Source organism: Phyllostomus hastatus, unplaced genomic scaffold (genome assembly GCF_019186645.2).
Source record: "Phyllostomus hastatus isolate PE091 unplaced genomic scaffold, TTU_PhHast_1.1 phas_contig_98, whole genome shotgun sequence".
NCBI lineage: Eukaryota > Metazoa > Chordata > Mammalia > Chiroptera > Phyllostomidae > Phyllostomus > Phyllostomus hastatus.
In genome coordinates this window covers 6,028,662-6,056,628 of record NW_025333999.1, presented here as the reverse complement: position 1 = coordinate 6,056,628, position 27,967 = coordinate 6,028,662, and the positions used below count along the sequence as shown (strand labels likewise).

Here is a 27,967-nt window from a genome sequence, read left to right as displayed (position 1 = left end):
GCCCACTCTCCCCCCACCTGCGATCAGGCCCGCCCCCCACCCTAGCTCCCATCACAGAAAAGCTGCCAGCACTGCCAGGGTGCTTCCCCTGTGCCAGGTTCTTGTCAAAGTGTGAGACCTCCCCTCAGCCACCCAGCAAAGTGGGTGACAGATGAGGGAACTGAGGCCCAGGGAGGTCAAGTCACTTGCTCCAAGTCGCACAGCCACTGAGCATGCTCTAAAGCCAGGCTTTTGGCTCATGGCCCTATGGCTTCCAAGCGCGTTTTCCTGCTCACAGTCGGCTCCTTAACGCCTGGCACACAGTGGGCACTCAACTGGTGTTCATGGACTGACTAATTGCTGTCTCATGGAACTCACTATCTCTTGGCCTGGGGTGCCCACCTCCAGCTTGCAAACTCTTACTCACACCTCAAAGCCTTATTGAGAATACCCTCTCCTTAGGAAGTCTTCCTGACACCCACGTCTGGGTTCCTCCAGTCCTCATTCCTTCCACCAGCCCAACTCTGAGTCCATGGAACTGGGGGAGTCCATGGGGCTGGGGGTGTCCGTGTCTGGCTTGTTCTGTCCTAGTATCACTCTTCACAGGCTAGGTTGGGGGGGCGGGGCGACAGGGAACATTAGGGATGTTAGATCTGCCCCAGGCATCCATCTTCTCTTCCTCTCCTCTCTGGTGATGGGAAGGAAACTTCCAGCAGCAGGAAAATTATTTTATTAGAAAATAAAGTGTTTATTCAAAGAACATTAAAAGTCCAAGGACCTGTGTGGGAATTGGTGTGAGCGGGAGTGAATCTCAGGCTCAGCCAGGCTGGGCGTGGGGCTCCTCTTCACAGAGTCAGGGCCTCGGAGGAGGCCAGGTGCGGACCCCTGGGCCCAGCAAGCAGGCAGGGGCCAGTCACCCAGCACCAGGACTCGGTGCCAAGCTGGGGCCAGTGGGCTGGTCAGCCTCCCGGGCTCAGCAGCTCACCAGGTACATTCCTGAGGGGGGGTGGGGGGGGGGCAGGGCCGTGAGTGGGGAAAGGTCACTTGTTTCTACCCTGGGATCCCCCAATCTCCCTCAAAACACCCCTTAACTCACTGCCCCATGGGCCCCAGCCGCCCCTTGAGGGGCCGGAGAATGGAGTAAGGGTACCGCTGCTGCGGGGCTTCAGGCTCCAAGCCTCGCATCCTTGCAAGAACACCCAGCAGCCTCCAGGAGACAACCCAGAAACATTCATCTTCCTTCTTGACCCCTCCCACGGGGGGTCTTGGCCATCCCTCCCTGCTTGGGTCACCCCCCCCCATCCTGGGTCTTCATACCCCGATAACCACCTATCCTTCCCAAACACCCCAAATGCCTCCCACAACTCCTGTGCCCTGGCTCGCAGGGGCGCGGCAGCAGCGGGGGTGGGGGCCTACCTGTGGCAAACCTTCTTTTTACTAGTGACATGCGGTAGCCACTGCCCACCAGCTCCAGGTCCACGCCGGACAAAGTGGCCCCTTCGCTGGTGAACTGAGCAGCCACGGGGCTGGGAGTGCTGGGCCCTGAGTGCGGCTCCCAGCTGGCAGACAGGCGGCCGGAGCCTGGGGAGGCCTGAGGTCAGCTGTGCCCCATCCCTAGTCCCAGCCCCTCTGTGACCCAGGCTCCTCCTGGTCCCTCCACCCAAGACCTTTGGGTTGTGGCCCCTCTGCCCCTCTACCCTACCCTTGTGCCCCTGTATTCCTTTCCTTTAGCCCCGTGAGACTCTGCGTGGTTTGCAAAGGAGTCCTGCCTCCGGGCCTTTGCACCTGCTGTGCCCACTCCCAGGGTGCCTCTCCTCCAGCTGTGTCAAAGCCCTTCCAAGCCTGTCCACATGCCCACACTTCCCTACCCCCAGCACATCCCCGGTCCTCCGCAGTTTAAAGAAGTCCTCCCAGGTGAGCCCTCTGAGCCCTCACGTATAACCATGAACTCACCCCCTGCCTCAGACACATCTGGAAGCTTCCATAGGAACCGCTTCTCATCCAGGTTCCTGGCATCAAGAGAAGCTTGGTGAGTCTACCCCAGAGACAACATTTAGAACCCAGGGTTCCAGCTCAGTTGCCTCTCAGCTCCATGGCCTGCGCAAGCCAGGCCCCCTCCCTGGCTTCAGGTTCCCCATCTGTGAAATGGGGGTGGGGGTGGAGCTGTTGGTCCCCAAGGGCCCCACAGCTTTGCAGCCTTTGCAGCCTTTGCAGATGGTGCATTTGGTCTCATAAATCTGGCTTCTTTCTCGCAGGTTGTAACCTTTACAAAACAATGTAAGGTGACATTGGGGCTGGGTTCAAATGCTGCTGTGACCTTAGAAGAGCAATTTAGCTTCCCTCTGCCTCTGTATCCCCTCCATACATGGGCATGGGGGCAATCCACGCCCAGAGCAACTGCTAGGAGCCTGAAGCTAATGAGTCCATGGGACTCATTACTGCCTCCTGACGAGGAGGCAGCTCTCAGTGCCAGATAGTGTTACTGTTGATAATAGCACCCTCGGGTGTAAGCAGGGCCAGCTCACAGGGACCCGTTAGGTCCAGGGCGGACCGTTAGTTGCTTCATCAGTGGGAGGCTCAGGGACTCAGGGGGCACTGCCGAGCCTCTCTCGGCCTTCCACATGCCCTTACCAGACAGCGGCTGGCTGCAGGTGGACATTGGTCACAGGCTCCCCCACAGGCAACAGGACCTGGACATTGGTGAGCGGCGTAGGCACTGCCGTGGCACCCGGCCGGTAGCTGTATTCCACCGAGACCTGAGTGAGGGTCGCCTCGCACTGCCAGTGGGCGCTCAGCTGCAGAGGCACACACTGGGGCCCCGGGCGGGAGAACTAGAAAGAGTGAGAAAAGGGGAGAGACATAGACTGGGCCGAGCTGCCCTGCCACGCCACGCACTATCAACCAGCTGGGTCTGCCTTGCACCCAAGAGGCCCCAAGAGGCCCTTTCCTGCAGACTTTGCAGATAGGAGTCTGCATTACATCACACTTCCAGCAGAGGGCAGGAGAGGGCCTCATGCTAATAAAGTCCGTGGATGGGTGCCAGTGTGGAGTCCTGGGAGAGGCACTTCTAGTTTGCATAATGATGTCTTCCACTCTTGGAAGCCCAGCTTCCTAGTCTGCTTACTCCACCATTTACTCTCTGCCCAACTTTCCCCCCTGTCATTCCTTCCTGGCCCCCTCTGCCCTGCCCCCTCCCCGCCCCCTCCCACCCCATCCACCCAGCCCACCTGGTACCGCAGCAGCACTACGTTGTAGTAGGAGGCAGCTGGATTCTGCTCTGCCTGGCGCTGCAGCGCTTCAGTCAGGGCTGTCATGTTGAGCCAGAAGTCTTTGGTCTCAGGGTCGCTCTGAGAGGGGTCACTGCAGAGACCCAGAACGATCACTCCCACACTCAGAAGAATCCTTCTTGGGGTCCTCAGCATCCCACCTACCCCAAGGGCTTCCTAAAAGTGCTGATTTTCTGGGTCACCTTGGGCCCAGCTAAGTGTGGTTGGCAGAGAAGCAAAGGAGGGCAGGAAAGTGAGGTTCAGGGATGGGGAGGGACTTAACCCAGGGACACACAGCAAATTCTGGGAGACAGAGGAGGAAGTTACAGCTGGGGGCTTTGGCCCCCACTAGCCTCTGGGACCCCTTGTTCCTGACGCCCACCTCCCAACAGTACCTGAAGAGGAGATCGGCGCTGGGCTGGAAGTGCTCGATGGGGGCTGTGTGCACCAGACGGAAGCTGAGGACGGGCGGGGGCGGGGTCCCGCTGAACACACGCACGATGCCAGCTGGGAAGGTCATGGTCAGCTCCCCAGTTACTCGAGCCAGGCAGCTGGGTGAGAGGTGAGGGGACTGGGCTTTGGCTCAGGGCTCCTCCGGGCACCTCACGCCCCCCTCACTCCTGGCTCCACTGTAGCCTGTGGCTCCCTGGGTCTGCAGAAGCAGCAAGGCCCTGACTATGCCCAGCATCCTTACCCCCGACCTCCTCCCCTTGGGTCCCTGCCTGGGTAGCAATCCAGGCACCAGGCAGAATCCACACTGGGCTGGTGGAGGCAGGAAACCTCCTTCCCTAGTTCTTTTTTCCCCCTAGGCCACGAAGAAGCTCACAGCACACGCTCAGTTTTATAAGAGTCCTCAGACTGGGTTTCGGGTCTATTGCTCTCTTCCTCTTCTTGGTTTGACTTGAAATTCTTTTCTTCTGGACACTGCCCCCAGACTGTCCCTGGTCCCTCAATGCACCCTTCACCCACCCCCTCTGTGGGCCTGGCCTCGGGTCCTCTTCTCTTTCAGGTTGCTGCTCACAGCAGCCTAGGAGGACTTGCTCTGGACTGCAGCCACAATAATGCCCAGCCCTGCTCAGACACCCTCTGTGCCTCCCCCTGCCCCGGGAGGACAGGGACATGGTTGCTCAGCTCAGTGTTCCCGGCCCTTCCAGGTAAAACGGGTAGGACACACATCTGAAGGCTGTCCATGCTGGAAACCGGACACACAGCCCCCAGGGAGCCCTGTTTGCCTCTCACTGTCTGCACTGTGCCCCAGCACCACGTACCTGGGGCTGTGGCCACGGAAGTAGGCGTGGACGTACTCGGTGAAGACGGTGGCCACGGGCAGGGCATCCTGGGAGCCCAGGACCACAGGGCTTGGGCCCCGGGAGATCCCTGGGGGTGCGGGGAGGGAATGAGGGGCAGACAGAGAGTGAACACAGTCTTCAGGCTCCAGAACCTACGCTCTGCCTACAGGGACTCTAGTGTATCGCTTAGCCCCCACCCAGACTGGAGAAGGTGAAAATCACACGTACCGTGACCTGTCTGCGATGAGAAGTTGGAACGTTCTGGGCCAGTGCAGGGGACTGAAGAGCCGAGTGGGGAGGGACTCGGAGAATGAGACTGGAAGGGAAGGAGATGGGCTGGGCTGGGAACACCCAAGGAGCAGCATTCTGAGGCTGACCCCCGGGGGCGACCCCCAGCCCAGCTCCTGCCACGCCCTCACCCTACCAGATCCCCGTTGCTGCCCAAGAGGGGGCAGGACACCTTCCTGGAGCGGGGCCTCCGGGGTGGGGCTGCCAGGCCCTCCATGGCCGTGGGGTCGGCAGGTACGGGCCTTGGCTCTGGGGGGTGAGCGTGACAGAGACGTGGCTGAGATGCTGCCCCGGGCCTCTTGGGCCTCCCCGGGCTGGAACTTGGCCAAAAACTGGGAGTCGGACTATTGTGCGGAGAGCCCCTGGTGGTCTGAAGTCCTGCGGCTACTAAGACGCCAGACAAGGCCGCAGACACCGTCCACGACCCTGAGCCCACCAGACACCAGACTGGTGGCACAATAAGAGGTGAGCTCCCCGTCACTGGTGGAACTCTAGTCAAGGACTCGATGCTCAGAAGGCAGGCCCGCCAGAGTGGGGATTTGGAAGAGGGTTGTTACCTAACATTCAGAGCGTATATGGGTGGCCTCCAACCCTGGCCCCCATCTGAGGCTCACCCTTGTAAGTTAACTAACATGGCGTCGACACCCAGGTTCCCCTAGCTCTCCTACCTCCCTGGCATCCCCTGCTCTGCTCACCACCCCCCCTCCCACCGGCTGTCCAGGCCACGTTCCTCTAGTCTCCAGGTTGCTCCACAGCACTGCGGACACGCTCACACTGCAGATCATTTCCTGGGTGGGGCCACCCTGCGTACTTACTGTGGTGAACAGCATCCCTGGCCCCAACCCACCAGATGCTATTTGTCCCCATGCCCCCAGAGGAGTCCATCAAATATCAGTGGTGGGACCTTGGGACCTTGCTGGGTGTCCCCTGGGGGCAGACCCGGCCTGGCTGAGAATCGCTGTTCAACAGTGAAGACCAGAGAACTCAACTCGTCTACACTCGGGGTCCACACCCACTCCCTTGGGCCCTCCCGTGAAGCAGCTCTGACCAGGGCCTTTCACTAACCACGGGCAGTGCCAAGCACCCCACTACCACTGCTGGGGACCTCGTGTGGTCACAGCCCACAGTTCCTCTACCTGCCAAGGGGACTCCATTCTCCTCACGTGACCTCCGGGGGCCAGCTCCTGCCTGCTCTCCTCCTCCCCCCGCCCTCTAGCCCTGCCTCAGCTCAGCCTTGGACCCTCTCCTTTCCTCTGCTCCCCCCGGGCAGCCTTCCACGCCTGGTGCCAAAGGCCTGCGGACATCTTCCCTCCTGTCCACTCTGTTCCAGCCATACCAGCCTCCCCCCTGTTCCTCAGGGTCTAGCCAGGTCCTGCCGTGTTGCATTGGCATAGGCAGTGCCCTCTGCTGGGAGCGCCCTTCCCCCACATGCACGTGGCTTCACCTGTACCTCGGCCTATCTCAGCTCACAGGTCCCTGCTCAGGGAGGCCCCACCCTTTGGAGCCCTCATCAGCCACCTGCCACTTCCTGCCTTGTTAAATATCTATTTTATTATTGTCCCTGCGAGCGTGGGTGTGTGCCCCCCACAGGCCCAGATCACAGCAGGCGCTCTACCTATCCTCTTCTCAGGGTTCCGATCACAGTTCCCGGCCGCTGGGCTCACCTCCTCCAGCCACGGCCTCCAGCCCCCAGGGGCCTGGGGACGATGCCAGGGGCTGTGGCGAATCCGAGGACAGCAGGGGCCGTGTTCCCCTCAACTCAGGTGGCTGTGCCCTACAGCTAGGTGGGCTCTGTGGGGTGCCCGGGCGGGGGACCCAGGATTCGGGGAAGGGGCCTGGTGCTGTGTGAGACGGGGAGTCCAGGCCAGAGTCCTCCACGTTCTCTGGAGATGAGGAGGAGAAAGGCGAGGGGCTGGAGGTAAAGCCCAGACTGCTGGAGCCTGTGGGGAGAAAGGGCCGCCAGCTCCAGACCCCGCCCCCAGGGAGTCTGGGCCATCTTCCTGCAGGCCACACACAGGTCTGGAAAGGCCCTCCCCCATTCAAAGCCAGGCCCTACCCCTCCACCCTAGGCTATGCCCTCTGGTCACTTCTATCTCCACTGAGGTCCCACCCACCTACCCACTGCCAACCCTTCTCCCTAGGGGCTTCACCTTGTCTCTGGCTCCACCCATGCACACTGTGGCCCCGCCCACCCTCACACTGACCTGGCCCCATTGATCTTCCCTTAAACACACAAAGGACCCCCACATCCTCCCTCCAGCCCAGCACAGCCTCTTGCCCACCTGAACCACCCACCCTGCTGTGGCTCCACCCACCCTCCCTCTGGCGACACCCACGCCCCCAAAGTCCTGTGCCCCAGTCACCTGTAAAATCTTCGTGGTCAAAGGCTGACTCTAGGGGTGGCCCAAAGAGGTTCTTAGAAAACTGCTCATCTGATTGCAGCTTCTCCGTGCAGCTGGGGACCAAACGGACAAGAGGGGCTGTTCTGTTGTTTGCACGCCTCCTTCCAGCTCAGGGCCTTTGCACATGCTGCTCTTGGTCTGGCCTCCACTCTCCCCAGTCTCCCTGGGCCCACTCCTGCTTCTCTTCGGGGCTCGGCTGAAAGCCGTCCCCCGACAACCGCCCAGGCCCTGCACGTCCAGCCCCGCTGATGTCACCACTCCCATCTTCCATCACATCCCCTGCTTTAGTTCTTCGTAACCCTTAGAAGTATTGAACATGCTCTACCTTATTTGTTATTCTTAAAATCTGAGCCTCACAAAAAAAACCCTGAGCCACTGGAACGTGACTCGGAGAAGGGGGGCCCTATCTGGGCCATGTATCCCAGAACCCAGAGTGGCATGAATACACAGCAGGCACTGCACACATGTTCATCGAGTGAATCACTAAGTGTCTCTGAACTCTCTGCCTGGGAGAGAGAAGTGGAGACAGAGACACAGAGAAGGAGCTGAGGAGGCAGAGAGAGACGATGGGACGGTCCCTGCCTGCCCACTTGGGTTGACCCCCATGACCCCCCCGTGGACTCACCTGCTGGCTCTTGGGGCAGACCGAGGCCTCTGTGGTTTCCCAGCAGCATCCCCCTACAAGACAAGGGCCTCCCTGAGCCGTCCCCAGCGCCCTGGCTGCAGGGCTGCCCATCCGCAGACCAGGAGACCGAGGCTCGGGGCTGTCCAGCCAGCCGGCCAGACTGACCAAACCAGGCAGAGAGGGACTTCCCCCTGACCCTCACTGTCTCTGGGTTGGGCTTCTTTCCGGGATACTCCTTGGGGGTCTCATTTAATTCTCGTAATGACCCCCTTTCATAGAAGAGGGGACCGAGTGTCAGGGTGGGTAAGCACCTGCCCCAAGTCACACAGCAGAGCTGGGATTCAAACCCACACCCGTAGTTCGGGCCTGGTCTCCCCTCCGGGTTCTCCTCCCCCAACCGAAGACCCCTGGACAAGCTACTCACGGGAAGAATGGCGCTTCATGGTGCCCTGCGGACAAAGCGGGTGGCATCAGGTCGGGTGCATCCAGCCAGCCCCCAGCCCCACCCGGCACACCTCTCCTGAGCCTCACCCCCGGGCCCGGAGGGAGGATGAGGCTGCCCGCCGTGGCCCTGAGCTGTGCGGCAGCTGCCTCGGGGCTGCAGGCTGGGGCCCGGGCTGCGGCGGGCTTGATGTGCACGTAGAACTTGCGTGGCTCCTCATCATCAAAGTCCGAGTCGCTGGACGAGAAGCGGGAGGGCTCAGCTGTGCGTGCGCCTCAGTCAAGGGGCCAAGCAGGTCCCAGTGCGGGGCCTCCAGCTAGTCGGCCCTCAAGTCTGACCGGGGCCCTTCTGGCTCAAACCCCTTGAGAGCCTGTACAGTTCTCTGAAACCAGTTGTCACCCTTGGCCCTGACACCACGTTTCAACCCTCCCCCTGCCCCACTCAAGCCTGTGCACGAGCATGCCCTGCCCTAACCAGTGAACTGCTGTTCAACTCTTAAACCCCAACACTGGTGCCCCCTCCTCCAGGAAGCCCTCTTCAATCCCCCTCTATTGTAACCCAGCCCCTCCTCTCTCCCTCTCCCCCAGCCCTGACCCCACAGGTCAGGTGTCTGCATTTGGATGTGCTTGTCCACACCAGAGGCTCCCCCCCAGGGTGTGCCCAAAGAGGGTTGCTGATGGTAGAGAAATCACTGTGAACAGAGCCTTATCATTGCTGTGCCAACAACTGCCCCCAGAGGGTGCCAGAAGGATATTGTTCTGGGTCATGTCAGGCCGGACAGTGAAGCCTTCTTCATCCACCTCCGGACATGGCTGGGGGGACAGGTGGTGAGTCAGGCTCTGCCCTACGAAACGTCCACTTTCGCCCTGCAGCCCCCCACTGGACCGGACCTGAACTCAGCCCCAATGGCACTCACCGCCACGTCAGGTTCCACGGGGTCTCTGCGGATGGAAAAGATATGGGAGTCAGCTCCCCCACCTCATCTGTCCCCTGGCCCCCAACACTGGAAACGGCAACTGAGGGCATGGGCCTGGGTTGCAATAATGTCCTGAGCTGGCCCCGCAGCTGCTGGGATCCCGGCTTGCCTGGGGTGGGAGGCAGGGGACCTGGACTCAGCAGAGCGAGGGCTGGTCTCAAACAGCGTGGAGGGCAGGAGCCCTGGGGCTGGTGAGAAGGGCTGGCCTGAGAAGGCAAGGGACGCAGGGGCTAGCCTTTGAAAAGAGAAGAACCCTGGGCTAGCCAAGGAGACTATGGGCGTAGGGAAGGCTTGGCTACTAGTCTGGGCAGGGGGGCTCCCCAGCTCGTCTTGGCAAAGTGAGAATCTCTGGGATGGATGAAGGGGAGAAACAGAAGGAGTAGCCTTGACAACGGGAGGGACCCTGGGCCAGCCTGGGTGGGGTGACCCTGGGTGAGTCTGGGGCAAGCAGCCCCGGTCTAGCCTTGGCAGAGGGAAGAATTCGGGACTAGCTTGAGTAGGTGATATCGAGTTAGCCTGGGACAGAGGCACTCTGTGTTTGGCCTGGAATAAGAATACTGCTGGGCTGCCCTCGGCAGGGGACTTCTGGGATAGCCTGGCCCAGGGCTGGTCGGCGGGGGGGCGGCTTCCTCACACAGCTGTAGGTGGCTCGCGCTCCCTCCGGCTCAGTCCTGGAAGGCGAAAGGCCTTGGCTCCCCGCAAACGTTTCATCGCTGAGGATAGATGGAGGGTGAGGCTGAGTCCTGAGGATGCTCCCTTCCCATTCAGCTCTGCTCCCCTTTTCCCCACAGTCCAGCCTGGGCATCCAGGTCCAGACATACTTGCCTTCCTGCAGGGCAGCTGCACTGTATGCCTCAAAGTCCAAAGGCCCTGAGAGAGAAGACATTGAGAAACTCAGCAGAGAGGGAGCCTGGGCCTGGAAGGCCAGCAGGGTGCAGGGCATGAGCAAGATGCTGAACCAGTTGCAGAGGTGGCCATGAGTGGGATGGGCCAAGGGTCCAGTCCCCACCCGGGAAGGGAATGGTGCGGGCAGGGGCAGTGGTGATGCCTGAGTTACTTCTTCTTCCAGCTTTTCTGGGTGGAACTTGGTTCAGTTGGAAAATGGACCAAAAATGTATGTAGTGGGTCAGGCTGCAAGTGCCAGGTCAGGAGATGGGACTCCCCTAAGAGAGGCGGGGAGCCATGGAGGGTATGGGAGCAGCAGCAGGGTGTGATCGATCTGGGGCCAGTGAAGGGCTTGAGTCGGGGCACACACAAGGAGGGGTGCTTTGAGCCAGGGCCGAGCTATGGAGATAGGAGGAAGAAAGGACCTTAGTGCATGACTCGACTTTGGGACAGGGTTTGTACCAGCATCTATTAAATTCCTACTGTGTGCCAGGCATATCCTCTACCTGCGTCAGGTTACTGAACATTCATACCACTATCAGTTGGGATTAGTATCATCCTCACTTTACAGAGGAAGAAACTGAGGCTCAGAGAAGTCAAGACTCACATCTAAGCTCACACAGAGAGCAATGAAAAAAGACTCAAACCCAGGTCTGACCCTTGAAGTGTTTTAATCCTCACCTGAGGATATGTGGTTTTTTTTAAATATTGATTTTAGAGAGAGAGAGAGAGAGACAAAGAAACATCAGTGTGAGAAAGAAACATCTATCGGTTGCCTCCCATATGTGCCCCAATGGGGGATCGAAACTGCAGCCTGGGTATGTGCCCTGACAGAAAATTGAACCTGCAACATTTTGGTGTACCGGATCACGCTCCAACTAACTGAGCCAGCCAGCCAGGGCTGACCCCCCACAACTTCTGCTCTCAACATTTCCTGGATCCTGCATCTGGGCAGTTTCAAATCAGTCTTTTGCTCAAAAACTCACAATGTCTCCTTCGGGCCCTTGGGGTAAAATTTGAATCACTGAGTCTGGCATTAGTGGCCCCTCTGGTATCTGGTTGTAAGAGATTTACACAGAAGATCAGGCATCAAATGCTCTTCCTCTGTGGGCTGCAGAGCTGGATTCATCATCAGCCCACCTTTCTGATAGGAAACCTGAGGCCCAGCTCTTGTCATGCAGCCAGTCCCCCAGATGCCCCGACTCACCAGGCTTCTCCCGGCCCGTGCCCTTGCTTTCTGCAAACTTTTTCAGCAGCATTTCCACACTGATGTTCTCTATATTTTGCTTAAACTCCTCGTGAACCTGGGCAGGGTGGGCGGAGTGTGTGATTGGGCAAAGGCCCTCTTGCTCAGCACCCCCACCCTCATTCTCCACCCCTGGCCCCACTCACCTGCCCAATCTGCACATGAGTGTCCTCCACCGAGTGGGCGTAGGACCCCAGCAGCGCCTTCATATGCTGCAGGTGGGTCTCTTCCATGGCTTGGAAGTGCTGAGGAAGGAGAGGCGGGGCAAATGCAAAGGTGGAGGCCCCAGGGAGTTGCCATGGAACTCAGCCTGATCAGTCAGAATATTTCAACCCCTTAACATCAGTGATTGGTTTGGGGAAGAGCCAATGAGAGTCTGACCTAGGTCTTTTGCTGGAACTATAGGAAAAGAGACACTTTTATATCCTGAGTTAGTGAATTGGTGGGGTGCATGGGGAGGCATCTGGTGGCCACTTTGCTACACACACACACACACACACACACACACACACACGAGGGCATGTCTGCTTGAGAGGGAAGCCCCAGAGAGCAAAAGAGGTAAAGGCGCCAACTTCCTGCTAACACCATTTGAGCACCTGGAGCCAGCCATGCCTGGAGCCCTCCCTTCAAACTTTTCAGTTCCATGAGCTTGTATCTTCCTTGTCAGTTTGAATGAAGTTTTCTATCATTTGTAACTTTCTATCACTTGCAAAATTAGAAGAAAAAATCTCAATTCCAATCCCGAGATTCCAATCTGGGTTTCTACTTGTGGGTGGACAGGGACCCAGAAGGTACCATGTCTTGTAGCAGGTTCCATAGCTGGTGAGGAACGGAGGCTGGTCCAGAACCCAGGCCTTTTAGCCACCATGAAATGTAGGAGACTCTTATGTTCTAAATCCTGCTCTATTTGTTGAAAAACCTAGTCAATAATAGAAATAAAAGTGATATGCCATAGCCCTGACCAGGTAGCTCAGTTGGTTGGGGCATCATTCTGCACATCAAAAAGGTTGCAGGTTCAATTCTCAGTCAAGGCATGTACCTAGGCTGTGGGTTCAATCCCTAGTCAGGGCATGTGTGGGAGGCAACCAATCAATGTTTCTCTCTCTCTCTCTCCCTCCCCCCCACTTCTTCTATCCCAAAGCAATTAACAAAAAAATCCTCAGGTGAAGATAAAAAAATGGGGAAAAAAAGGAATCTCATAGAGTAATTTCTGTGCACCTAATACCAGTCTGAAAACTTCACAGTGACTCATTTGATCTTCACAACTCTAAGAGGCATATACTATGACTGCCACCATTTTATAGGTGGGGAAACCAAGGCAAAAAGATGGCATTTGAAATAATAATATCAACAACAATAAGAGCTAACTGGCTCTAGAATTTGAGGGCTTTATGCTTTTGGTTCTGAGGCTCCTGGGAGTCGAGGGTGTGGGAGGCTCTGGACTTCTGAGGCCTGTAGCACCCTGGGCCCTAGGACACAGACATCTCCAAGAACAAGACAGCGGTTCATACCAGGGCTGAGTCCAGCATCTTCTGCTCGAAGTCAGCGCGTGCGCAGTTGTACTTCTCCACGGAACGCCGTAGGCCCTCTGCGGCCTTCTTGGTTTTAGTCTCCACCTAGAGGCACAGGGAGGAGACAGGGCTGGGAGGAGACCCTCAGGAAGCTTCTCCCAACTCCCTCCCCCAGCAGGTAGACTTCCTGGGGTGCCCAGGGTGTGCTGACCATGCTCATGTTCAACAACCATAGCTCTGATATGTTTTCACTCTACCATCAAGCAGCCCCCCGCGCCTCGGCAAACTCCAGAGTCCGGCATGGGCTCGTGTCAGCAGGGGACATGCAGCCATGGGCCTACCTTGTCTATCTCTTTCTGGCTTGTGCTCTCCTTTCGCATCCGCTCCTGGTCCATGCACCGGTTCAGGTAGTTCTCGCGGGCCTTGGGCAGGAGCTGGCTGACGCCTGTGAGGACCTGCACTGCGTCCAGTGTGCCCACTGCTTCCTCTTTGCACTGTGAAGGAGGGGAAGGGAGGAACATGGGCACCACCTGAAACCCCCGCTGGGATGCAGGACCTGAACAGACCTCAGGTGCAGACCATGAAATGCCCAGCTTCCCAAACACTCTGGAATTCCAGGCCCCACAGAGAACATTTTCTGAGTATTATTTTAACATAAAAAAAAATTATAACTTTTTAGCCCTGGCTGGTGTGGGTCAGTAGATTAGTGCCAGGCTGTGAACCAAAGGGTCACCAGTTCGAGTCCCAGTCAGGGCACATGCCTGGGTTGCGGGCCAGGTCCCCAGTAGGGGGCACACGACAGGCAACCACTCATCGATGTTTCTCTCCCTCTCTTTCTCCTTCCGCCCCCCTCTCTCTAAAAATAAATTTAAAAAATCTTTTTTAAAAGTTGTAACTTTTAAAAGAGGTAAATTTACCCATACTTCAAAAAGTTTTAAGGGGCAAGCTCCCTAAAACCTCGCACAGTCTGATCCCCAGCCTCCCAAGCCTCTACCTAATAGTCCCCATTATTACCATGATATGTCTCCAGAAATAATTGGCATGTGGACAAGTAGTTGTGCTTGTTTTAGCCCGCTTTTTAAATGACAAATTCCAGCAGTGTGTGCTACTTAACTCACTGCTTTTCCCACTTCATAGTCCATTCCCAAGACTGTTGCACATCAGCCCAGAGAAAACTTCCTTGTCCCCAGTTTCTAAAAAATTGTGGTGAAGTACACATAACATAAAATTTACCATCTTAGCCATTTGTAGGTATACAGTATTAAGTACTACTACCAACTCCCTCCCTCCACCTATTTTTTTAATCCTTACCCAAGGATATGCTTATTTTTAAAGATTTTATTTATTTGTTTTTAGAGAGAGGGGAAGGGAGGGAGAAAGGGAAGGAAAGAAGCAGCAATGTGTGGTTGCCTCTCATGCGCCCCCTACTGGATACCTGGCCCACAACCCAGGCATGTGCCGTGACTGGGAATCAAACCAGTGACCCTTTGGTTCACAGACTGGCACTCAATCCACTGAGTCACACCAGCCAGGGCTGTTTACTGATTTTAGAGAGAAAAAGAGAGAGAGAGAAACATGGATGTGACAGAAAAACACAGATCAGTTGCCTCCTGTGTGTATCCTGACCAGGGATCCCAGGGACTGAATCTGCAACCTAGGTGTGTGCCCAGGCAGCAAATCAAACCTGCCCTTTTAGTGTATGGGATGACGCTCAAACCAACTGAGCCACTTGGCTGGGGCTCAACTTCCCTTTTAATTAATTAATTAATTAATTTTATTTTAGAGGGTGGGGGGCGGGGGAGAAAGAGAGGGAGAGAAACATTGATTGGTTGCCTTTTGTATGTGCCCTGACCAGAACTGAACCCGGAACCCAGGCATGTGCCCTCACCAGGAATTGAACCAGCGACCCTTCACTTTGCAGAACAACACCCAACCAACTAAACCACACCAGCCAGAGCCCAACTTCCCTTTTAAACAGGGTTGAAAACTCCAGATTTGGGACTTCATAAATGCCAAGAATTACAAGCTGCAACTATTTTGGGATCCCGAGAGTCTAACTCACAGGCAGCAAACACAAGGCCTGTAGGCCAAATCCAGCCCTCCGCCTTGTTTTATCCAGCCCGGCACCTTGTTTCTACCCAGCAGCAGCATGAGCGCCTTGCCTCCAGTTAAGGAGTAGTTACATTCATACAGTCCTAAAATTACATTCGGCCCTTTGAAGGCAACCACAAGGCTGATGTGGCCCCTGGTGAAAGTGAGTTTGACACCCTTGGCTAAGGCTTGAATCTTTCAAGATTCTAAGTTTGAAAAGAGTCTAGAAATGTCAAATAATAATATATGTAGCTTCTAACCATCTAGATCAGAGGTTAGTGAGCTTTTTCTGCAAAGGGACAGACAGTAAATGGGTTTGCTTGTCATGGACGCTCAACTTGAAAAAAGCCCCAGCCACTACTGTACAGAAATGGACATGGCTGTGTGTCAATAAAACTTTATTTACTGCCACTAAAATCTGAGTGTCATATCATTTTCACATCTCACAAAATATTCTCCTTTTGATCCTCAACCACCACCATTTAAAAATGTAATAAATGTTCTTAGATCACAGGCCGTACAAAAATAGGACAGGCTGGAGCTGGCCCACAGGCTGCAGTGTGCAGACGCTTCTGGTCTGGGATTTTGAGTCCGAAATGTCTGCTCGTTCCCTGATCTGTGGGGTTCTGGGTGTGATGTTTCAAATTACCAGAATTCTTGGAGGCACAAGCTGGGGGCTGGCGGTTTGAAAGCTCCAGAAAGCCTGGGCTCCTGACGTCCCCCTCGTACCCCACTGGGCAGTCCCCACCGGGCACACACCTTCTTGTGCATCTTGAGCTGCTCCTCGCTGTAGCGGAGCACGTCCTTGATGAGGTCTTGCAGCTTCCGAGTCAGCTCCAGGTGGCACAGTGCCAGCTTGTCCGAGGAGACACGGAAGACCTCCCAGAGTGGGGCAAAGGTCCTGGAGAGGGGCAGGGTCACACCCAGGGCCCAGCAGGCCCAACTCCCCTGGGTCCCCTCAGACAGCATGACTGGCATTGGCTCAGGCACCTACTGTGTGCCAGGCCCTGCTAAGCATCAACACATATTAACTCATTTAATCCCCACTGCAACCATATAAGACAAACTTGTGACGGGGGGAAACAGAGGCACAGGAGGCTCCGTAACTCAAGCAACGCCCCTCAGCACATGAACATCAGGGCTGGAATTTAAATTCAGGTCCTGAGGCCCAAGTCCTCACTTTAGACTCCAGGCCCCACCTGATACTCAAAGGCAGCTAAGACCCAACCAGCCCAAACCAAGTTCATGGGGCCTACCCACCTCAGCAGAATCCCCCTCCAGCTTCCCCCCTGTCTTCCCTCCCTGCTGCCTCCATTTTTGCCTTTGACAGAACTGTTGCTCCACAGTAGCCACAGGAACGTTGCAAATGCAAATGGCTCTACGTCACATCCTTGTTTTAAAGTCACCTATGAACCCAACCACCCCCCACCTCATCTCCGCCTCACCGAGGCCCTGCAGCCATGCCAGCCTCCTCGCTCTTCCCTGAACATACACAGTGCACAGCTGCTCCAGGACGGGCTGCCTGCCTAGGTCTCTGTCCCCGAGACCCTTCCAGGGCTGGCTCCTTCGCATTGCTAAGGTCTCAACTTACGGAAGCCAGTCCCCCCACCCAGAAGAAGTGCCCAGTCCCTCATGCTCCCATTGTATTCCCTTCCTAGCACCCTTCACCCTGGGAAGGCACCTTGTTCATGTCTGCTGTTAACATTTGTCTTGTCACACATCCTGGATGTACATGACATGGACACGGCATGAAGATAATTGAGGATTTTATTTGTCTTGCTGGCCACTGGGTCCCCAGTGCCTAGAACAGTGCCTGGCACACAGTAGATACTCAGCAAATATTTGTTAAATGAATGAATGAGATAGTGAGTGAATGAATGATATACCTTCCTCTACCCAATTAGCCCCATAAGTGGGGGATGACTCCCTACCCTACATGTCACACAAGTGAAAAGATGTCCACCCAAGGGCAGGCTCCTGATGACCCCAGGGCCCCACAACCTGGGAACCCCTACTCCACTCACCCCATGGGGGTCCCGTTGCTGGCCAGCTTGGAAAGTTTCGCCATCGCTTTCGAATAGGTCTCCTCGATAGTGGCCCTGGGTGGGAAGACAGGGAAAAGATAGGGAAGGTTCTGGGCCCCATGGGAGATGCCCTGCCCCTCTTGGCTTTAGTTTCCCCATCTCAGACAGCTGAGCATTGATTCTTAGCGAGGGCAGTATCGGGGGAGGTGTTCAGAAAATTCATGGGACAGGACTGATCCTTAAGTAATACATTTTACTAGCAACAGCAGCAGCAAGTAAAACAATTTTTTGAGCACGTGCTGTAAACACTTTACACGGCTCTTATTTAATTGCACGAGACAAACTCATCTTCCCTTTCTCCCTCTGGACAGACACTGCCGAGTGTCTGCCTAACACCCACTCACATTTTCTTCTGAAACCGCAATGGTGTTTGGGGCGGCGATGTGCCCAGTTAAAACCAATTATCCACGGGGGCCTTTTATGATGGAGGCAGCCGGGGAGCACCACTGGCAAGAGTGGATGCTTCCAGGGTGGAAGACCCACAAAATGAGGACTGGCTCGGAGTGTCCTGTGCAGCTCAGACAGTCCCACTTGACAGCCACGAAGAGAAACACCTGGTTACAATGCTTTCCACTCTCTGCCCAGACTTAATAGGCATTCAGCTCCTGAGTGACCAGGGAGCAGGAGGTTAACTTGCAATTTGACTTTACTGTGTTTTCTGGGATACTAACATCAGAACACTTACATATTGAGATGTAGATTATTTTATCACATATGTTTTCTTTTATCATATTAGGTCATGAGACTGAATTTTCAAAATTCCCCTTTAAGTAGATCACACTACCATCTTTGTGGGAGGCATTAGGAAACCTGGGGAATGTCGTTCACAGAGGGTCGTGGGACAGAGAGTGTTGGAAACACTGTGTTTGTGGATCTTCAAGCAGGTTTGGTTCCCGGGGCTGCAGGAATCTGGATCTGATGGGGCGAGGCATGGTGTGTGGCTCTGAAGTGGGGTGGGCGAGGCCACAGGTGAGCGAGGCTGCGAGGATTGTGGAGTGCGGCCATGTGGTAGGTAGGGTGTGGGAACCTCACCTCTCCCGGATGAAGTCTGCCAGCTCCTTGGTGGAGATGGGTCCTTGCTTCACGTTGTGATACAGAACCTCAAAGCCATGGTTCTTCTCCCCCTTCAGAGAATGGAGGTGGGGATTGAAAAAGGGATGCAGAAAAGTATTAAGGTTGCCCAGCAACATGGGTGTAAACAGAGGAGCCAACCAGCAGAAGTCCATCCCCTTGGCTTTATGGGTTGGTTCATTCCTCCCTCCACACACAGATTGGTGCATGGGCATTAAATTGGCTTACCCAAAGAGAAGCCTAGGACCTTTGTGCCATAGCTGAAGGAGATACGTTCTCATTCACTAGTTGCCCCTCTCTGTTTCTATTTTTCTGTCTTTGTTTCTTTATCTCTTTCTCTCTTTTTCTTAGTCTCTGCCTCCATCAGTCTCTTCCCCACTGTTTTTCTCTGTCTGCATTTTTCTGTAAATGAGAACTTATATGGGCACAGGAAGTATTGGAAGCCAAGTAGCATCCATGAACTTTGGGAAAAAGCTGAACCTGAGAGAGTCTGGATAGCAAGCATGCTGAGTCGAGCTGCTGGATCAAACCAAACCTGAAAGCCACATTACCCCCACAGCATTTCAATTTTGTGAACCAATGCGACCGCTGTCCTGTAAATCACTGTAATCAGTTTCCCATTCTCTTTAACATGTACACTCCTCATCTGAGCCCCCCAGAGCAAGATTAGTGTCTGACGCCTCTCTCAGGACCTAGCACTGTCCAGTTCACGGTGGGGCGCAGAAAGGCATTTAAGTTTGTTGAATAAATGAACAAATGAGTTATTCTGCTATTACCCGGTACTGGTGGGAACAGAGCTCCTACCCCAGTGCCTGCTGGTAGAAGTGCTGCATTGAATAAAGCCTCTTTCATCCCAGTTCTGGGGTCACTGCAGTGGGGGAGGCCAAGGCTGTGCTGTGTGGTCCAGGCAAGTCACTGTGCCTTTTAGTGGACTCTCATTAAGATGGGCACAGGGAGTCATCTACCTCTCATACGGGGATGAATCAGGGGTCCCCCAACATCCCAAGGCAACCCTGGTTTTTGCTAATTCATGGCATAAGTTAATGTTTTGCTTTAAGTTTAGTCGTATTTCTTTTCCAAATGTCTTTTTCAAAGACATTTATTTTAAAGGGCAACTTTTCTCACTCTTGTAAGTGGAAAACCAAGACCCCATGCCATAATGAAGGGAACAGAAAAAAGTAAGGCCACAGCTATGTTTTAACGCCACCAAACCCTGTCACATGGAAGGGCATCATGAGAGACCAGCTGGGGTCCGAGGCAACCGGAGACATTTCAGCACCGAACGGGGCCCTATAGTTCAGACTGAAAGAAGAGGCTCGTGGAGTGAGCCCACGTTCTTTCACTGACAATACCAATCGCTGAAGCGGCCCCTTTAGCAGTGCTTTGCAGTAAATGGTTTCCTCTGTCCTCCCCCAGTTTGTGGGGTTCACCTTCCTGGTTACCTGGAACTTGAAGGCTAAAGCCAGAAGCCACTACCAGATGAGCCCTTTTGCTGCACAAACGGAGACACTGAAGCCGAGCCTGGGGCCGACCCAGGACAGCCTCAGGCCCCGGTCTCAGCCATTCCTCATTCGAGAATCACTAATGGCTCCCCGCTGCCCACCAGCTGCGGGAGGCCTGAGTCCTTAGCCTGGAATTGCCTTTCCAGCCTCATCTCCCAGCTTCCTCTTGGCCTCGCCCTCAAAATGGCAAATGATGACATGCTGCACCTTCCTGTCATTGCACTGTTCTGCTACCCGGCCCACCAGGCTACATCTCTTTCCACCCATCCATCCTTCCACCTCTCAGGGATCCTCGCCAGACCTTCAAGACATCCCTCAGACTCGCACTTCCCTGAACTTTCACTGTTGATCCCCCCAACTCCCCAGCAATCTGTCTCCTCTCTTTCCATGTCTGTAGTTGTACTTTCAGGTTCAAGAGCCTCCTTTTATGCATTGGGTCACTTTGGGCTGGTGACTTCACCTCTCTGAGCCTCAGTTTCCTCATCCGACAAATGGGGACAATGACAGCACTCACCTGCCAAGGGTTTTGGTGACATGAGGCTGGTATGCTGCTGGACACAGGGCTCTCTGCACGGTGGTGAGTGCTCAGCAAACAGCTCCAGCAGCCCCCACCAGCCCCGGCCAGGGGATCCTCGGGTGAGGCTGCACCAGGCACCGCCGCCTAGGCCAGCATCTGGGGCTGACTCAGAGCCAACTGCTGGCCCATTTCCCAGACCTGGCAAAGCCCCCAGCTGTGTCTGCCTCCCTTGGGCTGGGCTGGCAGCTGAGGGTCCAAAGCGGGGCTGTCTCAAACCTACATCTCCCATCAGAACCTCTGGACTCCAATGTTGCTCCTACACCAGTCTCAGAGACATATTTCTGACACAGCTTGATCATGTTCCTCTCTTGCTCACATGCCCCCATGGCTCCCCAGTGCCCTCTATGCCTCCAGCCCGCTCTGGCCCAATGGGACTAGGGCATCCCTGTCTGGCTTGATCTCCCCTGACTAGAGCCTCCTTCAGGCCAGTCAAAGCCCCAGTGTTACCCAGCAAAGGGCCACCAATACAAACAATAGATTAAACAAAACATTGATTAAAAGAAACAAGCATTCCAGAGGCACTTCTGGGATCCCAGGAAGGCAGGAATTTCATCCCCCTTTCACAGATGGGGAGACTGGGGCTTCAAAATGCAAAGTCACCTGCCCAAGCACTCCCAGCAGAGTCCAATTCAAACCCTAAACTCACAGCTCTTGTTCACTGTGCACCAGACTATCTCTGGGTGGAGGGGGGAAGGGGGTGGTTTCTATTTTCTCTTTGCTGATCTGAATTTTCTGCAGTGAGCTTGCATGCCTCATGCAATTAAAAAGAATTTAAAATAAATGTAGGTGCTTCATGCTATTAAAATAAATTTTAAATAAATGTAGGAGCCAACACGTGGGCAACATGACTGACTGATCCTCAACCTGTCAGCCCCCTTAAACAGAGTTTCCAACGGGCTCAGAGAGAGGCAGCTCCTCACTGGGGTCACACAGTCAGTCATTCGGAGGCAAATCTGGAGACTCTGACCCTTGGGAAGGGGGTGGAGGTCAGGTTCCCACAGGTGGCAAGGAGGTGTGCCCCTTTAAGAAAGCAAAGGCAGTAAGAGGAGCCCCAGCTGGGGAACAGAAAGGAAGGGAACCCAGCCGTTGCTAGGTGCAACCAGTTGCCTAGCAACGAGCTTCCTCTCTGCAAGCTCAGGGCCTGCAATTGGGGAAGGGGCTTTCTGCCCTGATGGTTCTCCAACTGTCTTCTGTTCACACATCCTCTGTGGCTTCCCATTAGCCTGGCCTTGCAGTGGGAGTACTGTGCCCTCCACTACCAGTCAGTGTCACACCTCTGGGCTTTTGTCCAGGCTGTTCCCTGTGCCTAGAATGCCTTGCTGACATTCTGGAAAATCTCAGCCTTCAAAGCCCACAGCAAACAGGGGTCTGTGTCCCAACTCTTCTTCCGGGTGTCCCCAAAGTACTGCAGGACTCGGAGTGTCTGGCTGGCTCTGTGTCCCCCAGATTGGGGGCTCCTTGGGGTCAGATCTGGGATGGAGCCTCTTGAGGGGGCAGCATCCCCCACAGTTGGCTGCGTATGGGATGTTGGTGGCCCAGAGAGAAAGTATAAATGAATGAATGAAAACAAGTCCACTTCACTTGGCCCCCTTTGCGTCATATATGCGGTCCCCAGCGCAGAGGGCAAATGGGTGAAGAGGCCCCTAGAGGTCAAGCCATGAAACTCCCCCAACTCTCCAGGACGGGAAAGACGTGGAAATCCCCTGGCTGGAACGATGCTGGATCTTGAAAGTTCAGTCTGATCCTGGGTTTGAGCCCTGACCCTGAACGTTCTCAATGGGAGGCCTCAGGTAAGAGAGTCATACTCTGACCTCAGTCTCTGTTGTTCAAGCTGTGACTTGCCCAAGGTCACAAGGCCCATTTGGTCTGAGGGGTGTAAATTTAAACCCAGCCTGACTCTTCTCACCTTAACTTCTACTCCCTACAGATGCTCCACTTACCCAAGATTCTGCCCATAATCTGCCAGGTCCCCCCACCACCATTAAAGCATATCACAGCCCTTCAAGGAGCCCCGTCCAAAATAAGAGTGGGTCTTACTTACCCAAAAATGCTCCCCAAAATATGACATCTTGATGGCCTCTGTGGAGACCCCTGCAGGCTCCTGTCTAGTTCCTGTCTGAAGACAGAGGCAAGTTTGAGTTGCAAAGTCACAGCTGTGTTGGGCCTGAGGAGGGGAAATTCCAACGGTCCTCCCTGTGGAGGCGGGGGAGAGGAGACGTAGAGGAACCAAAAGCCCCAAGGCTGGGAGCATGCCAGGGCTCCTGTGATGACTCAGTCCCAGGCCTTGCCCCTAAGGTGCTCCCAGTCTAGAAGGACAAAGTTGGATACAGATGCCCCAAATCCTGTGGGATTAGATGGAGGGACGGGGACTGGGGAAACCTAGTTCAGAGAATAGGGCAAGGGAACTAGGTTCTGAAACACAAATAGGAGTTCACTGTTGAGGAGGCTACTGGATGAGCCCTGGCCTGGGCAGAAAAGTTCTGGGCCGTTTTATAGATTTCGGAAGCAGCCCTACCCCAGAGGGCAAACCACTTGCCAAGGTCACACAGTCAGGAATGGATAGTGGATTTGCACCCTGGGCCAGCTGAGTCCAGACCTGAGCACTCAGCTCCACACCGGGCAGCTCCTGTGGGAAAAGGGTCTGGTGAGAAATGGGCACCAGGACTGTGATTAGCCACATGGGTATCTAGGTCCCTTGGGATCTCCTGAATTCCTCTACCGCACTGTCCATCTCATGCACACTCCTGGAATAGAGAGCTGACCCCTCACCATGGTGACCCAACTGGCATTGGGGTCCCAACCCTGGCCCCTGGGTCCCAATCCTGCCCCCTGGAAGCCAGTGTTCACCTGGTGTCTGAGTTACTGTCCAGTTCTGTCCCTCGGTTTCCCCATCTGCAAAACAAGAGAGAATGCCTAGAAGGAGTCTTGCTGGGGGACCCCAGATCTCCCTGAAGAGGGGGTGGGCCAAGCTGTCTGGTGACGAAGGGACATTGGTGTCCTTGGCACATCCTCGAGGCTGGGCTTGTCACTGGAGCCCGCAGGCCCCATCCATAATTCATGACTCCGAAGGCAGCTCAGCAGCAGCTGGGAGCCCGGGAGGTGCAGTGGCAACAGGGCCAGGGCTGGTGACCACAGGGCAGGAAAGCTCCCTGGGCCAGGAAAGGACTGAGCTAGGACCCTGGACAAAGCTGTCTCTTGCTGAGCCTCAGTTTACCTGAGGCTTACCTCACTGAAAGTTACTCATTGAAAGTTTACCTTTCAATTTTGAAAGTGAGTTTAATTTGATCCGTTATCATAAGGCCCCCTCCCCTGACTTTACCCAGCACCCACCGTGAACCAGCACGGCCGGGACGATGCCAGGGTCTATGAGATGATCAGCCCTGGCCTGGTCCCTGAGGAGCCCCCCTGCTCTGGGGGAACGAAGCTGGACACAGACACCCTGGTATTGCAGAATCAGGGCTGGGCCAAAGGGAGGAACAAAAACTGGGGGAGCCTGGGCTAAAGGAGGGGGTGTGGGTGTTGGAGTTTTAATGCCTGAATAGGAGTCCAAGCAAAAAAAAATTACTCAATTCAACAAACATTCCCAACCACTGCCCTGTGCTGGGTGATGCTGGGGCTCCTAAGAAACTTCAGCTGCCAGCTCAGCCCCCGAGGAAACCCAGTCTTCAGGGGGCATGCTAGGCTGACACCCCCAAAAGAAAAAGCCTTAAATTTCAATCTCACTTCTTAGTTTCTGGCCACAATCTAGACTCTGAGCACATCTAAGTCCCTAGGAGCTATGCTGACCGACATAGGAACCACTAGCCTCACTTAGCAACTTAATTTCAAACTAAGTAACATTAAATACAGTTAACCCCCAGCTCCTCAGTTGTGACGGCCTTGCTTCCAAGACTCAGTCGCCGCACGGGCCTGGCAGCTGCCATACAGGACAGACAGAGTTCGTTGCACTAGACAGTGCTGCCCGAGAGGATCTGAGGAGCCACCAGGCCCAAGTTGCACCGGAACCAAGAATCTCGCTACTGTTTTTACAACTCTGATTAGACAACCCCCCCGCCCCGCCACACACACTGAGGGCCAGTGTGTATGTGGCGCTGGCCCAGCCCCCCACAGGTCCCCGTTCACCCAACCTTCACAACCACTCCATGAGGCGCAATCCGGGTTTTAAATGAGGAAACTGAGGTACAGATTGGTCACTCACTGTCCCTGGGTCACTGTGATTTTTGCCCCTGATCTGTCTGCCAAAGGACTCCTGTTCAGGACCACCGTGGGTGGCTCTGGGTCTCCATATCCACTCTACTGCCTGGCAACCCACCACACCACCCAGAGCAGTAACAGGGGCATCTCCCCGCCTTCCTCAGGCCCTGTCACTCCGGCACAGGAAGTGACACCTGCTGTTTTTGAAACCCAGGAAGCAGAAGAGCATCCCTTCTGTTCCTGAGGGGGGCAAAGAGGGGCAGCGGAGACTTCCCAGCAGGGCTCCAACTCACCGAACAGGGCAGCAAGTGGGGCTTGGCCCCAGTCAGACAGGGCAGGCGCCAGAGATAGCCACACAGCCCCTGCCACTTCCGCCAAGCAGGGGCCGTGGGTGTGAGGGACAGGAAGCACACCCGCCCCGCCAACCGCCCAACCGCCACCTCACCTTCCCTCCTACAGCAGCACCCTTGGGACCTCTCTGGAATCAAGCAGGCCATGGATGGGTAAACTGAGGTCCCTGAACCTGCATCCTTCAGCCTGGGGCTATTACTAGCCAACAAATCATAATCATGACAATTGTGAATTAACAGAACTCACGAACTGAGTGCCAACTCTGGGCTAAATGTTCTACATCTCACCACCCAGAGGTGGGCCAATGATGCCTGCCATACAGGCGAGGACACCGAGGCCAAGAGAGGGGAGTCCACACACCCAAAGTCACACAGCTACTGAATGGCAGTGCTGAGACTCAAACCCAGGACCACACTTGAACTGTCACTGGCTCAGGGCACTTTTGCCTTCCTGGGCCCCTTGCTCCATTAAGAAAAGAATTTGAACTATATTTACAACTGCATTGGCATGAAGACAGATATATTTATATCATATATTTAAATGTTTTCTTTGATTCCACAGCTTATTTTTCCCCCTTCTGATTTTAAAAGAAGTTAAAACATCTTCACAGACACCTAAAAGTACTGTGCTGGAGACACAGTGGTCCCTGCATCTGATGAAGAACTCAGACGTGCCGGAGCCCAGGCTCCCCTGCCCCTGGAATGCCAGCGCAGAGCCCAGCGAGGGACAGGGACTTGCCCAAGGTCAAACAGCAGGTTTTCAGCCGAGCAGGATGATCCCATCTTCTGGCTGCTAGAAGTAGGGAACAGAGTCCTCCCTGGGGGTGTCTGATATGAGCCCTGACACCTCCTGGAGATGAATCCTGCCTGCCCAGCTCCAATTCCCCAAAACTTGGAGCTCTGCACCTGGTCTAGTATGAGACCAGGCCCCGGATAGGAGCCCAGTCAGCAAAGAAGGCTGGATTCTTGCTCCCGGCCTCCTGCTAGGTGACCTTGGGACGCCCTGACCTCGCTAGTCCTCCTGAGTTTTGTAAAACAAGATCTGACATTTTGCTCCCCTTCAACTCCTGTTCACCCATGGTAGGGCAATTTGGGGGTTTTCTTTTCTTTCCAGTGACCAGCCTCTTGGCCATACTTTTTCAATAACCAGCTGTCACATGCTTCCTCCCTCCAGGGTCAGCTACCAGAGCTGTGACCATTTACACACTCTGGCTTGAATCTCACAATGGCACTTAGGGGCAGTACCTCCTCTTGGTCATCAAATGGGGGAACTAAGGACAGGCCCATGTTACACAGGAATCGAGCCATTGAGCAGGCATCTGAGCTCACACAGGAATTTTTCAGTCCTTTCCAGTGCCCTCTCCACTCCGCCCCACCCCGCCCCACTCCATCACTTCATTTGGCAAACACCTACAGAGCATGCACTGGACCTGACCGTCAGGCTGGAGACACAGCAGGCGACACCCTTGCTGACTGCCCCCTCTCATCTCCACACATAGTCATCAGTGACCCATTTATGATCAGTAATATTGCAATTAGCATTATAATGATCACGTCTGTATTTATAGCACTCCCATCCTCCCACAGGCTTCTTTGATCTTCTGAAAAGGATTTGGCCCGTTTCACAGAAAAACACACCAAGGGGCAAAGGGCCAAAGACACACACAGGAGAACCAGGTTTGAACCTGGGGCATTGGAATCCCAGCAGTGTTCACCCCCGTGCCCACTACAGGGGCAGAACTTCAAAGGGTAAGGGGACAGGCTGGCCTGGCATCTCCTCCTGCCTGGGACCCCGCCCAGGCACTGGCTTGCCCCTGGCGTGGGTGACAGTATGTGGGTTAGGGTGTGCCCCAGGCGGGTCCCACAGTGAGACCTGGGTGGTAGATTCTCCTGCTCCAACCATTGCAACCTGGTGATATAATTTACTGTCGGGCAGAGTAGCCTTTCCAGCAATGCCAGAGTGTGATTATCAACCCATTTTGCAGTGCAGTAAACTGAGGCCCAGAGGCCAGCAAGGCATGTGGGGGGGTGGAATGGGGTCTTCAGACTCACCCCCAAACCACCAACATCTTAAGCAAAAGGGTGGGTTCAAGAGCTGGCAGAAGATGGGGTTGCATGGTTTTTAGAATCTAGAATACAGGCTCCGAAGCCCCCGACCCCATTTTCAAAGGAGAAAACTGAAGCTCAGGGAGGCGCTGTCACTTGCCCAAGGTCACCAGTGAGACAAGTCCATCCAGAGCCATCTCCTGGTCCCCACTGTGAGTGGGGCAGAAGATTCCTGGGATCCGAGGCAGATGGAGGGGCCACCCACCCCTCCTCCACACCCCACTCACAGTCAGCCTCCAGCATGATCCTAATTTACCTCGATTTATTTTAATCTCCAGGAACAGATGCTCACTGCCCAGCCCCCAGTAGGAAGGGACCACTCCCAAGTCTACTACAGGCCCTTCCAGGCCTGGCCTTGCCAGCCAGACCCGCCAGGGAAGGGACCCCCCACACTAACCCCCTCCCCAGAATTCCAACCTTGGGGTCCTTGAAAAGGATGTCAATGAAAGGTCCCCCATCCTATCCTTGTGGTGTGGGGCTGGCATAGGACAGTCAGCGACTACAGGAGGGGCCCAGGGGACCCCCAGTTCCTCTACCGGGACTGTAGCAGTATTCGCAGTGGAGAAAAAGGGAAGGAGGTTCCTCATCTCGGTCCCAGGAGGGTCTGCAGGTCCCAGCTGGGAAGAGGAAAATTGGGGGTGGCCTCCACTTCAGCTATCTTGGGTCCAGGCTGGAGGGGGAGCAACGCCCCCATCTTTGCAGCCCCAGAACCTAGACCAAATTCAGGCTTAGAATAAAGGGATTTAGGGAGGGGTCTCAGCCGCCTCCTCGTACGCTACGGCTCTAAGCTAGCAGATGGGGACAAGGACAGGGGTCCCTATCTCGCACCACGGACCCCTAATTACCACCGGGGGGAGGCCAGGGCGCCCAACGTGCAGCCCGCCAAACCCCTGTTCGCCATCTCCCCAAGCCCGTCCGCGCCTTTGCCCCCCATGACTACCAGGACTGGGGGCCACGGTGCGTGCGCACACGGGGCTGCGAGGGCCAGAGGGATTGGTGGGAGTCAGGGGACAGAACTCACCTCCTGTGCTCCGGCCGAGCCCTCGCCCGCCGCCACCTGCGGCTCTGTAGCTGACATCCGAG

At 55.2% G+C, this 27,967-nt stretch overlaps 1 protein-coding gene across 11 annotated transcripts; it reads right to left on the bottom strand.

The window, feature by feature from the left end:
- Positions 1 to 703: 703 nt before the first annotated feature.
- Positions 704 to 27,967, bottom strand: FCHO1 (FCH and mu domain containing endocytic adaptor 1). Of its 11 annotated transcripts, none has more exons than XM_045853449.1 (29): positions 27,906 to 27,967; positions 23,082 to 23,126; positions 22,771 to 22,860; positions 22,276 to 22,350; positions 18,117 to 18,208; positions 17,025 to 17,099; positions 15,760 to 15,901; positions 13,251 to 13,403; positions 12,910 to 13,014; positions 11,545 to 11,643; positions 11,360 to 11,456; positions 10,093 to 10,137; positions 9,902 to 9,980; positions 9,208 to 9,232; positions 9,046 to 9,103; positions 8,381 to 8,559; positions 8,274 to 8,298; positions 7,850 to 7,901; positions 7,186 to 7,277; positions 6,487 to 6,762; positions 4,959 to 5,071; positions 4,763 to 4,850; positions 4,514 to 4,622; positions 3,641 to 3,796; positions 3,207 to 3,339; positions 2,611 to 2,810; positions 1,933 to 1,988; positions 1,396 to 1,560; positions 704 to 975 (listed from the first exon to the last, which is right to left on the bottom strand). In XM_045853449.1, exons 4-29 carry the CDS (start codon positions 22,300 to 22,302, stop codon positions 953 to 955), a joined length of 2,664 nt encoding a protein of 887 aa, XP_045709405.1. In that variant the 5' UTR covers positions 22,303 to 22,350; positions 22,771 to 22,860; positions 23,082 to 23,126; positions 27,906 to 27,967; the 3' UTR covers positions 704 to 952. The 11 variants fall into 11 exon arrangements, with proteins under 11 accessions (XP_045709405.1, XP_045709411.1, XP_045709409.1 ...); XM_045853455.1 differs by having other exon boundaries at positions 22,831 to 22,860; XM_045853453.1 differs by lacking the exon at positions 27,906 to 27,967 and adding an exon at positions 27,421 to 27,460.